The sequence below is a fragment of the Balaenoptera musculus genome, chromosome 2, assembly GCF_009873245.2.
Source record: "Balaenoptera musculus isolate JJ_BM4_2016_0621 chromosome 2, mBalMus1.pri.v3, whole genome shotgun sequence".
Lineage (NCBI taxonomy): Eukaryota > Metazoa > Chordata > Mammalia > Artiodactyla > Balaenopteridae > Balaenoptera > Balaenoptera musculus.
In genome coordinates this window covers 175259656-175271860 of record NC_045786.1, presented here as the reverse complement: position 1 = coordinate 175271860, position 12205 = coordinate 175259656, and the positions used below count along the sequence as shown (strand labels likewise).

At 63.3% G+C, this 12205-nt stretch overlaps 2 protein-coding genes across 2 annotated transcripts in view; one reads left to right on the top strand and one right to left on the bottom strand.

Moving 5' to 3' along the window:
• Window positions 1–261: 261 nt before the first annotated feature.
• Window positions 262–9388, bottom strand: CLBA1 (clathrin binding box of aftiphilin containing 1). The gene is made up of 9 exons (XM_036842076.1): window positions 9350–9388; window positions 8706–8804; window positions 8565–8618; window positions 6984–7223; window positions 5891–6670; window positions 4617–4762; window positions 2992–3121; window positions 1908–2012; window positions 262–1000 (listed from the first exon to the last, which is right to left on the bottom strand). Exons 1-9 carry the CDS (start codon window positions 9386–9388, stop codon window positions 836–838), a joined length of 1758 nt encoding a protein of 585 aa, XP_036697971.1. The 3' UTR covers window positions 262–835.
• Window positions 9389–9683: 295 nt separating this feature from the next.
• Window positions 9684–12205, top strand: part of AHNAK2 (AHNAK nucleoprotein 2) — a 33226-nt gene continuing 30704 nt past the window's right edge. Inside the window, 2 exon segments of the mRNA XM_036842075.1 lie at window positions 9684–10168; window positions 11133–11196. Coding sequence (XP_036697970.1) covers window positions 9684–10168; window positions 11133–11196 — 549 coding nt within the window.

Below are 12205 nucleotides of genomic sequence, written 5' to 3'. Positions count from 1 at the left end.
TGTGACCCCACTTGGCCTCTGTCTGGGCCTGACACCTCCATCGATGGAGCTGGCGTCTGAGGCTGCCCCCGGCTGTGGTCTCCCAGACTCGACAGTGGCCTCGGAGGGACAGTGACGCCGGGGGCCTGCTGTGCGTGTGCCGGGCCCCGCCAGTCTTCAATCCCCAGACCTCCCTGAGGCACTGGAAGGGCTGCCTGCCAGGGTTTCCAGCACCAGTCCCCACAGAGCCGGTGATTCAGCAAGAACACAGCTTGTCCAGGCTGTTGTTATTTAATAAAATTTTACAAAAGTCAGTGCCAACTGCTGGGCTCTGTGGTCATAAGAGGTTCCCTCAGCTGAATCCGGCCGGCAGGCAGACATCACCACTGGGTAGGCACCCAGGCACCGGGCAGGCGAGCACACTTGCTTTGCGGAAACAGCACATACCCTTGTGAGTGCCCTGCCACGTGGACACCCAGGCCAGGGGCCAGTGTGGCAGCAACGCACGCAGGGCCTCCCGGGTCCCTGAACGGCTGCTCCCGGTGACGGACAGTTCCAGCCACGTGCGAAGCCACCCTGGGGTCCCAGGCAGCCAGGCCTGGGGTCCCGCACAGGTGCCCCCAGCGGCTGGCAACACCTTCCCAGGGGAGGGTCCCTGGAGCCAGGCTGGGGTGGGGCTCCTGGGGACCCGGGTGCCCCCTTCCTGGTGACTGGCTCTGCCGAGGGACACACCCCCCATCAAAGCGTCAGCCCTGATATGGACCACCCCTCCACCAAAATAGCTCTGGTTTCCAGTACCAAACCAAACCGGTAAGAAACCGTAAAATCCCTCATCAAGACACAAAGTCCTCCCGCTTTAGCAAACGTCACTGTTAAACAATGTCATCTTTAGGTTACGAGGAGTGAAAATCTTCTTTTTCCTTGGAATTGTGATGTATTGCCCATTTCCGCGTACGGGGGTCTTGAGGAAGAGGCTGTATGTGATCAGCCTGCCCTGTCTGCCGCCCGGCGTCCCTGAGAGCTGGCAAGAGAGGAGGGACAGGTCGGGGAGAGCACGCGCGCCCCCAGAGACGCCCCCGGCCGCCCGCGCCTGCCCTGGGCCCCCGGCCCGTCTCTGGCGGCGTCTCCTTCCCCTCATCTTGCGCCCCTCCCCACGCGCTGCCACCACAGAGACGCGCGGGGACAGAAGCCACAGCTTCTCCCGGAGCAAACGGGACTTCGCCGTGAGCAGGGCCCGCTCTGCCCCGGGGCCGTGTCGGCCTCCTGTCCTCCTCCCACCCGGCCGGTGGCCCCAGGGACATTCCCAACGAACGGCTGCCGTGGCCGCGGGCCCCGCAGGGGCTGCCCGGGGTGGGGGTGGGGTGCTTGCTGGGGACGTTTCTGTCTTGCTGCTCTAAGACGGCCCCAGGCACGTGCCTCTAGAAGGTTCCGCCTCCTGCCCCGCGGTTTCGCAGAGCAGAGGGGTGGCCCCTGTGCCCGTCTCCCGCCAGCCGGGCGGCGCCAGCTCACACCGGAGCCCCCTCCCTCCACGCCCTCCTGCCGCCCCAGCTCCGGATCAGGCCCTTGGCCTCAGCGCCCCCTGCGTGGCACCCCGCACTCCACGCTGTGCCATCCCGCCTTCTCCCTGGGGGCGGGGGGCGCGCAGAGCCAGCTCCACATCCGGGCAGCACGGGGTCCTGGGGCGCGGGGGTGGGGACGCGCCCCGCGGGAGCTGGGCTGCTTACGGCACACCCCTCCCAACACGTGGTCCCAGGGTGGGCGGGAGACCCCGTTCCCGGAAGAGGCTTTTCCTCCAGAGGGGCTGCAGGACGGAGGCCGCCTGCCTTCCTCCCGCCTGCCGCCCCTCTGACTCTCACGAGCCCATGAGAGTTAAAGGATCGAAGCGACTGGAACCCGAGACCCAGGCCCCAGGCGTCCCGGGCGCTCACCTTGGTCTGGATCAGGGCTGTGCAGCGGTGCAGGCGGAAGCCGAGCTCTTCGGGCTCGTGGAGGCCAGGGTCTCCCAGAGTGCGGCCCGGGCCCTCCGAAAGGCTCTGAGGAAGTAAACCAGTGTCAGCGGAGGGAAGGAAGATTAAAAGGTCGTTTTCTCCCGTTTTCTTTTTTTCACCTGGGCCCTGCGGCACGTCTCCCTGGAAAATGGCAACGTGGCCCCGACTCGGGCTCCGCTGGGGGCTGCCAGCCGCCCACCCCGGCTCACGCGGCCCTCCGGCCAAGGACCGCGGTGCCCTTCTCAGCCGAGGTCCTCGCCGCCTCTCCTCCCCCGTCCCCCCACTGTCTCCCTCCCGCAGAGACTCTCCAGCCCCGCAGGCCCCCTCCAGGCCAGTGTGGCCACGGCCACCCTTCCTGTGCCCCGTGTTCACCGGGGCCTGCCTGCCAGCCCCTTCTGTGTTTTCCACTTTTGAAAATTTCCATAATACTTAAAAAATGGAAAAAGATCTTTGCCAACTTGGTGCCTGAAAGACGACCATCCTTACAATTTGCGTTTCTTTGATGACTCATGAGCCCTATGGCGTGTAAGTGGCTGTGAGTTGGGTCTCAGTGAGACACGTGGCCTCTGGCCGTGGCCTTCCCGAGCGCGTCCCCGGCCACCGCTCTGCTCCGGCTTGGCTGGCGGTGGACCCCACACCTCCCCTGCACCCCCCGCCTGCGGCCCTCACAGTGAGCCGGCCCCGCCGGAGCCCCGGCCCCCAAGCCCACCGCCTCCAGTAGCACCTGTGGCGTGTCTGCGCCCTGCGGCCCCCAGCGGAGTGCGCCGCTACATCACCGCGCTGCCAGGGCACCTCCTTCACCAGGCGCCGAGGGCAGGGCTGCACCTGACGGCCCGTCGAGGAGCTGCCGGAGCCAGACGAGGGCGCCCTGGCTCGCCCTTCCCGCCTTCTGAGACGGCAGCGTCCCGGCTGCAGGTGCGCGCCCGACCCCTGCCCCGTCCGGGAGCGGCGCACCGCGTGGCTGGCAGAGATGCTCAAGGTCCAGCCGGCCCCCAGGAGCCCACCTCCACCCAGGTCATTTCACCTTCTGAGCAGCGTCTATTCCGAGAACAAGAAGGAAGTTTTCCCGGCAACGGGACTCGCTCCAGAGGCATCGGGAAGTCATCACGGTCCTGGTGTTCTGAAGAGCTCTCCAGAGTTTTCTGGATTCAGAACTGGAAAAGAGCGGCATTAATTACAAACTAGCCCAGAAGGCCTTCAGAAGGGAGGCAAAGAGGGCACCTGACCCTTCAGAACTCTGACAACAGAGCCCCGGCTTCTCACCACTTTGTTCGTTTACTCAAGCATCTACTGTCCTGCAAGTGCCCAGCACTGCCCCCTCCTCCCGGCTTTATTTCTCTCCACAGAGCACAGCCCTGGCCTGAATGACCAATTTCACCATCCCGTGTCTCCTCCGAGGGCAGAAGCTCTGGGAGGCCAGATATTACGCAGTCTTGTTTCCTGATGATCTCAGGTGCCTAGAACCATGCCAGGTACCACAGAGATGTCCAGAAACTGAGAGGAGCAGATGCCCAGAGGGATAAACACGAGTGTGAGCCGCAGCCCCGCCCTGCTGCTCAGCCTGGCCTCCAGGAGAGGAGGCGTGGCAGGCGCGCAAATGGCTACAGGGAGACGGACTCGCCAAGTGCCGAGTCGCTTCCAGACCACCCCAGAGTAACCCTGACCCTCTGTGTCACCACAGCGTCCAGCCCGGCCCGGTCCCGACACTCAGGACCACCTGTGCCTGCGGGTGCCCCAGGATCACACGGCCCGCCTTCTGCCCTGGACCACGACCTGGGGAAGCAGCATGCCCAGAGGGCACACCAGCCACCTGGGCTGTCCTGGTCATCCAGGCTCTGGCTTCTGTCCCCAGGCCTCTGCTGGGGTGGGGGGAGAGTGCTCTGGGCAGGCGCTGGCTGGGACCCCAGCTCGGACCCCCGCCAGAGCCTAGGAGAGCCCACCTGCAGAGCTGTCTGACAAAGTCTCCGCCTGCCCGCCTGCCCGGCAGCGCACAGGGACCAGGGAAGTCAGCCCCCACACACCTCCACCTCCTCCCTCTGCGGCCTAGGTCCAGCAGGTCCCAGCCTGCTCAGCTGCTATTTTATCCATTCGAGCTAAACTGGTTTTTCACTCAGTGCTCAGTGAAAGGGTGTCTTAGAAAATGGCCATCCACAAACAAGTGCCTTTGCGATCTCCCTTAGGGACCTTGCCCTGGGAGTGTCAGCCTTGCTGGCAGCCCCAGAAGCAGTGGTGGGCTGACCCTGTGGTGGGCCTAGAATGTCTCCAGGGCGCTGGGGTGTCTCCAGGGTACTAGGGGGTCCCTCGGTCCAGTCCCCAGGAGCCCCTGTGCCCGCCACCCAAGCCCACTGGTCCCTCCCTCACCCCCAGCACTCTCACCAAGACCCGAGGAGCTGGCACTCCCTGGCCCACTTTGCTCCGGGTGAGCTGGTGGGGGGCGAGGGGGGGGGCTGGACATGGTTCCAAAAGGAGGAGCCGCTGCACCTGTGCCACCCGGTCCTTCGACCCTTGGACCACAGGTGACGGAACCTCGGGAGGGATAAAGCTCTCTATAGAGGTAAAAACGGAAGACCCCATGCGTCCACCATATCAACCAAAGGCATAAATGCGGAGCTGCCAGAAGAAATGTGAGTACCAATTCAAGTTCATTACCACAGTTTATGCACAGATTCAAGGCCAAGTTTTTCTTCATTGCTTGTTTCTAAGAAATGGTCGAAGGTGGAAACATCTTCAGTTGCCTGTGGGACTGGTACTTCTTGAAAAGCGAACCTAAAAATCTTCTCATAGTTGACAATAGGCTGAAAAAGAAGAATTAGGAGAAATACACACATCATGTCACCTTATTCCAAATTTATAATTTTGGTACAAATGAAATTTGTAAATGATTATATACCGTTACTGCTACTAAAACATGACATGTTTGTTCTTAAAAATCACTGCACTGTGCATCGTGCAGTGGAAACCAGTGTGTGTGGAAAAGTGTGATTAGGGGACAATAGTCATAAACTTCATCGGTGGCACATGGAAAAAAGATATGCACACAATAAAAATATGAGCACTGTTTCCCACGTGTTAATTGGTTGAGAAATCCATTCCTATTACAATAAACATGGCCCTTCCTGGAAAAGAGGTTTGCAGGTTGTGAATTAGTGTGAAGTGCTGGAAGGTGGGTTGTCTGACGTCAGGGTGGGTGTTGGTAGACCGAGGTGGCTGGGAGAGGTGGGCGTGTGCGTGGTGTATATTCACATGGGCCTCAGTTCAGCAGGTGTGGTTTTCTGCATTCACCTGGGGTTTCCTGCAAAGTTCACATTATGCTTCAATTGTTCCCGATACAATAATCGCATTGGAAGACAGTCCTGCCTTCAAAACAAGCATTAAAGCAGAGCTAACTGTACGAAGACTGGATCTTGTCAGAGGTCCTGGTTTAGAAAACAAACGGTCCATCCTTAGAACCAGCACATCGTCTCCTCCCTTGTCTGTCTCACTTTCGGTGTTCGGAGGAAACCGTTTGGGAAGAGAAGGCAGAGAAAGAGGAGGCTGAGAGGAAGCCACACTGAAGGGAAACCCTGGAGGTCAGGGCAGGAAGGGTGGGCGGAGCAAGGGGGCGAGTCCTGGGCTCTCCAGGCCACCTCCAGTGCCCGGTCAGTGCACGCACACTGAAATGTGACTCTTGGTGAGGTTTTCTAAATAAGTAGATTGACAACTCAGACGAAATGCTCTTTCACCCCATGCCCTAAACTGGGGCCAGGAAAACACAGCCTGGTTGATGGAGAGTGGGCAGACGCTCCCCTCAGGAAGGTGGAGGGAAAGGAAGGCGGGGGTGGGATGAAGACCCGGAGAGAAGCAGACCCCCTCCCTGGCCAGCCCACCAAAACATAGGAGACACTTCCTGTGCAACATGGCAAAGACGAGTACTTTAGAAGTACCTCAGAAGGTGTGATGGCGCTGGTTCCTGTCACCCCAGGTCCACCCTGGTGAGATTGGCGAGAACCACGCTCCTCCTGGGCAGAAATGGTTCTCGGCGGCTGAGGTTCTGTGGGCCTCTCCGGGAGCTCAAAGGACTGAGAGAATTGTTCAGACCTGGCTGAGGATTCCCGAAAGCCTTCAAACTCCCCCCAGGCACCGCTGTGTTCCCCTAGGTCTGGACCACTGGCGGAGGCAGACAAGCCCTCTCCGCTGCGCCCAGAGATCCTGGCTTCCCCATCGCCATCCGGCGGGGGAAGGAGGGAGCGGGGACTCGCCCACTCGACAGCGTCACCGCTCTGTCTCCCAGGTGCCGAGCCTGCACCGCTGTCTTTAGAAACCCGGCAGAAGGAAACCCCGCCTGCTTGCTCTGCGAGGTCACTCAGAAACGCGCAGCGAGGGGGCATGTGGCCAGGTGCTCCCCCCAGCTCCCGCTGGCCTTGCATGTTGGTGCCGCCAAGCCCGCATAGACGCGATGGGAAGATGTTCAGGAGACATGCACACTGCTGGGCGCGAGCTGCCCGGGGCTGGACAGGGCCCGAGGGGGTTGCCTGCTCGCCCACTGCCCAGCAGCTGCCGGCGGCTCCCTCGGGAGTACGGATGGCCTGGTGTGGGTCCACTGTCGCTGTGGAACGGACACAGACCGCATACACAGCCTGGTCACCCAGGGAAAAGTGACCGGAGCCGCTGCCCGGCTTCTTCCTCCACGCGTCTGGGCGAACGGTCCAGCACAGGGGCGTGTCCTAGAGACCAACCAGGTGCTGGGGCTCAGCACTGCCTGGGAGGGTGGACGAACTGCGGGGTCCTGCCTCGGCCGCGGTGGGCAGGGGTCTGCGAGGCCCAGTCTGGCAGAGCCGGGGAGAGTCCGGGCGCCCGCGGGAGGGCGGCGCCCGGGGGTCCCCGAGAGTTGGGTCGGGGGCTCGGGTAGTCCCCTCGCGGGGCGGGCGGGGGTCCGAGGCGGCCGCTGAGGACCACGATCGGGCCTGGCCTACGGCTCCCGAGGGGCGGACTTGGGGCGCGCTGGGGCCCCGGCGTCGGGCTCGGGCCCGCACCCACCTCGGCCACGTCTCCGCCTCCGCCCGCGGGCGCAGCAGGCTGCCGGGGGTCTCCTCGGCCTGCGCCGGAAAGTTGCCCGGCAACGACGCGCGACTGTCCAGCTTCCGTCGTCTGCCGCCCTGGCGTCAGTGCGCCGGCGCCGCGCGGGGCGTGGCAGCGCCAGGCCCCGCCCCCGCGCCGGCGAAGTTCTGTGCGCGGAGGGAACGGACTGGCCTGCTGGCACCCGTCACCGCCGCGCCTCTCAGCCGCCGCGCGAAGAGGCTCTGGTTAATTAGACGACTCCTCGTGCTGCCCCCCAACGTGGAGCGGGCGCCCTACACTCCCCGCGGCCGGGAGTGAGCAGGCGCGTGCTGCCGCCAACGTCCTTCCCCCCGACCCCGGCGGCCAGCTGCAGCCCTCCGACCCGGGCCGCCCTGGATGCCCTCTCGTGCCCCTGCCCCGCCGCAGTGGGGATGTCTGTAGCTGTGCCATCTGTCTTGCCAAATCCTGAATCCCCAGAAGCTAGTACTTCCAAGCGTGGGTCTCCTGGCAGGCAGGAGCGGGGGCGCGACCCCCTCCCTCTCGGGTCCCACGTAGTGCCCTGATTCTCGGCCTGGTCACCAGCCAGCCCCAAGGCAGAGCAGGGCCAGTCTGGGCCATGGACCACCAGCCCCTCCTGCTGCCACCTGCCCCAGGACAAGGGTCACTCATGGGCTAGCCCTGCCCTCCTGCTAGCTCCCTTCCCAGGCGCTCCAGGCCTTTCCCCATCTGCCTAAATCAGCCCTCCACAGATGCGGCCATCAGGCCCCGGCTGAAGCCCTGATCCATATGCGGTCTCCCAGTCTACTTCCGTGCTCAGATTTCTCCACCCTGGGACCTCCTGGGGATCTCCCTGGGCCCTGTCCGGTTTGCATGAATCACCTGCTCTCTTAATGGTCCTTCACAGCTAAGCTACCGAAAATTTCAATTTTAAAAATTACCAGATGAGATCGTTCTCTGAACCCTGGACCGTAGCCATCTGCCCCGTCCCCTGCTTCCCGAGGGGCACAACGGCCAGCAATGCAGTGTTGGAGCAATGCAGTCAGACTGCCCAGTGCTGGGCAGACACCGGGGTGACCCTGCAGGAAGGTGACCAGACACCGGCTCTCTCCTGCCTCGACGTCACCCAGGGAGAACGGTCCCGTGCTGTCCACCCACTGCTCGGACCCCCTCATCCACTGTCCTTGCCATCCCTACAGTCCAGGGGCTGGAAAGGGGTAGGAGGGGTGTTGTCCTCGTGTCCCGGTGAGGAAACTGACGCCCAGGCACGAAGGCCTGAGTAAGAAGTGTTGCTGGGGCTGGAGCCGGCTCTCCAGACCCTCGGCAGCTCCCCACGCGCTGTCTGGACCTCAGTGAAGAGTGAGGATGGCACTGTGACCCTCAGGGGACAGAATGAGGTGACCCGACAAGACACAGGCCCGCGGGTGGGTTGCTCTGCGTTATGTGGTGTGGTAGCTGAGTAAAGCCTCCTGCAGGAGCCCCTGCTGATCCCCAGAACCTGTGAATTTGATGTCTTACAAGGCAGAAGGGACTCTACAGACATGATCAAGTTACACCTCTCACGATGGGAAGAGGGTCCCGGGTTACGCCGTTGAATTCGATGTAATCCCAAGGGTCCTTACAAGAGGGAGGAGGGAGGGTCAGAGTCTGAGAGAGAAGATGGCAGGACGGAAGCAGAGGTCAGAGTGATGCAGGGCCACCAACCAAGGAGCGCAGGTGGCCTTGGAAGCTGAAGAAGGCCAGGACATGGATCTGCCCTGAAACAGATCCCCGGGAGGAATGCAGCCCTGCCGACACCCGGAACTGTAAGGGAATAAATGAGAGTTGGTTTAAGCCACTGCCTCTGCGTGTGTGTGTGTGTGTGTGTGTGTGTGTGTGTGTGTGAGTGTGGTTACACCTGGCTGACCCCTGGCTACCCCTCTAAGGAGGTGCTGCCTTGGGGGAGCCAAGACTCAGAGGAGGCAGCAGAGGTGACCCCGACATTGGGTGCCGTGCCCTGGACGCAGGAGTGGGTGGGGGAAGCCCAAGGAGCTGACAGGTGGCCCCTGGCTCCTCAGGCCGGCATCTGGGGGCTCTGGGCATGACGTGGGCAGAAGCCGAGGGCCAGGCCTCCAGGCGGGTGGGCAGGGCAGGCAGCTGTTGAAGTTTAAAAGGCTTCACGTGCTGGGGGAGACTGGCCAGAGGGGGCAGGTCCCCATTAAAGTGGGGGCGCAGGGCACACAAGCCACGACTCCCCGAGGTGCTGTGCGGGGTGGGCACAGTGTGGTCAGGAGAAAGAGCCCATGTGGCCCTCCCAGGCTACTCCTCTCTCGACACCTCGGTCCAGCCCTGAGCCCCTGAGCCCCAGCCCTGCGGAACGGCGGTGGGGGCAGCTTCTCCTCTGCCATTGCCCAGCCGAGCCTCCCTTGACACAGCCTCAGGAAGAAGGGGCCGGCTGCCACTCCGCCTGGAGCCCCGCAGTATCCTAGCAACTGTGCACATCGCCTGGTGAGCCATGGGGAGGGGTCACCCGCTCCAGGAAGCACCTAGCTTTCCGCTCCTCAGCCCCGAGTCCTTAGGGTGAGTCCCCAGGCCTGGAGTGGGCACTCAGCTTGGGGGAGAGTGAGGCAGTTAGAGGCCGGGGTCCAGCAGACGTGGAGCCCTTCCCCCCGCCTCTGTGCAGAGGACTGGGTGCGAGGGCAGATGGCAGTGGAGGACGTCCCAGGTGCCCCCAGCACCCTGGTGTGCCCCTCCAGCTGGGCTGGGCTACGGCAGGGACAGTGGCAGAGCTATTTTTGCTTATGCTGCCGCGGCTGCTGCAAGGAGGCATCAATCATTGATGCTCTGGGCATCCCTGCCTGCCCGGAGTGGCACGGACAGCAGCCAGCCAGGCGGGTGGGGCAGGCCTGGGGCTCTGCTGAGGAGCTGGGGCCCGAGGAGCTACGGCCGCCGGCAGCCCTGGCTCCTCACGCTGTCCCCACCAGTGCACTGCACCGCCAGCCCCAGCACCTGGGAACCCAGCCTGAGACCCGCGACCAGCGGGCCGGGCCAGGGCTGGGGTGTGGCGCCAGCCTCCCTAGCACGGTGGTCCTAGGGAGGAGGTTGAGCAAGTGCGGGCCAGCAGGAGAGAGCGCGGGCCGCTCACAGCCCCTACAGGCTGCCCCCCGCAGGGGTGACCCTCAGAAACGGTGCGGGGCCTCGTGTGTGCCAAGGGTGGCTGTGAGTCAGCCCGCGTCTCCATGCTTCTTGAGGGGCAGCTATTCCTGAGCCATGCCAGCTGCTGTGGCCTCCGCCAGCGGGGCGTCTGTCCCCAGAGGGGGACCTCAGGACGGGGCTGGAGCGGAGCGTGACGGCAGGAGCTCCTGGCTGCGCAGGGCTCTGCGGCAGGCGCCTGGCCAGGCTTCGGCTGGGTGGTAGGGAGGGCAGGGGTCAGGCACAGATGGGCCTCACAGGTCCTACCCGGGCAGCCTTCTCCCCATCAGGCGCTGTGACCCCGGGGCCAGGCTGGGGTTCCAAGGCCCCCACGGGTTGGGGGAGGGATTGGTAGGAGGAGGCAGGGCCCAGCCTGGCTGGCCTGGGGGCGGACTCATGGGCAGTCTCACTCTACACAGCTGCAGTCCGCCGTGTGTGGGGTATACTGCCTGAGGGACCACACCCTTCCGGAGATGAAATGGGCCTACAGGGCCCCAGGTGGTACGTGGGGGTGCGCACAGGTGCGCACAGCGGGTGAGGCCAGCCCTCTGCCTCAGGGGAGACAGGAGAGGGGAAGGGGCAACCCCTTGGCTGGGGGTGGGGGGCAGTCCCTGCCTACCCTCATCCTGAATCTGGGGCCCTGAGCCAGTGCTGAGTCAACTCCCTGGCTGCAGAGCGAGCTCGGCCCCAGCAGGAAAATGTAAGCCCACCCAACCCTCACCAAGCCCAAAGGCAGAAGTGGCCCCAGGGAGGGTCCCTGCCTCAGCCTCCCCCAGGCCCCGGCTGGCCAGGATTCCCAGGGAGCCCCCAATTGCCCAGGGACTGTCCCCAGAGGGGCCAGCGGTGCCCGCCTCCACTCTCCCTCAGTGGCCACGTGAGACCCCCTCCTCCTGGCCTCTGTTTAGGTGGGGCAGCCCCCTGGCCTCCCCACCCAAGGCGCCATCCTCCCCCTCCCCACAGAGCTGACAGGAGCCACCACAGCCCTGTGTGCACCATGCTGGACAATCAGGATATGTCGCACAGGGTGAGGCCACTTCAGCTGAACGGGGGCCCAGGATCCACACGACTTATCCAAGTTCCCATGCCTAATAGGGCAGGGGGACAGAGAGCTTGTGCTGACTGCACAGACTGCCCCTTGTTCCCAGGCCCGCAAGGCCAGAGTCACACACACAGAGGACAGGCAGGCTGAGCCCCCCGACAGGCCCGAGCAGATGCCAGACACACCCAGGGACACATACAGCTGTCTCCCTGTGCCCACAAGTAACTGATTCCCATCCGGACAGAGCAGGCCAGGGTCTCAGGCCCCAGGGCAACGCTGCCTGGCCCGAGAGAAGACACCAGGGCAGGAGGGGTGAGACCCAAGCCCCAGTGTCCCCACCTAAAGGACAGGGCTGTGCCCCGTCACGCCATGGGCTCGAGAGACGGGAGGCTGCCAGGGCCTCTTCCCGGCAGTGATGTGTGTGTCTGTCTGACCGTCTGCTGGAAGGCCGCCCGGCTGCAGCCCAGCTAACGGGAACTGCCGGGCATGAGCCGTCCCGCTGGGCAGGCTCACCTGGGCCCTGCCGGCTGTGCGTATCCCTGAGTGAGCCCAGGAGTAAGTGGTGTGCTCTGTGTGTGCACCTGTGTGTGTCTGCATCCTGTTGTGCACAGCCCGGCATGTGGGCCTGAGTGGGTGCATGTGTATGAGCGTGTTCCCAAGCATTTGTGTGTGTGTGTGCGCGCGTGTGTGTGCCTGTCTCTGAGTGCATGCGGACATATCCAAGTAGACCTGTGTCTGTGTATTGGTGTCAGTGTGTGACATCTCATCTGCAAGCGATTGTGTGTCTGTGTCATGTGTGTGTCTATGTGTGTTTCTGTGTCTGTGTCAAGTCTGTGTGTCTGTGTGGTCCTCCTGTTTCAGCCTGGCCCCTTTCTGCCCCAGGAAAAGTTGTTTGTGTGTGTTTCATCTGTCCCAGCACCACCGGCACCATTCCAGGGCAGCCCCCAGGAATGCTGTGGCCCCGGCTCCTCACCCCCAACCCCTGCAGGACCCG

What these genes read in the sequence shown, in the direction of transcription:
- CLBA1 (XM_036842076.1), bottom strand. Translation starts at nt 9,388, where the DNA reads ATGGCAGAGGAGAAGCTGCCCCCACCGCCGTTCCGCAGG. An exon ending in GCGCCATCACACCTTCTGAG is followed by an intron (nt 4,763 to 5,890) that starts GTACTTCTAAAG and finishes CTTCTTTTTCAG; the next exon opens with CCTATTGTCAACTATGAGAA. An exon ending in GAATAGACGCTGCTCAGAAG is followed by an intron (nt 2,013 to 2,991) that starts GTGAAATGACCT and finishes TTACTTCCTCAG; the next exon opens with AGCCTTTCGGAGGGCCCGGG.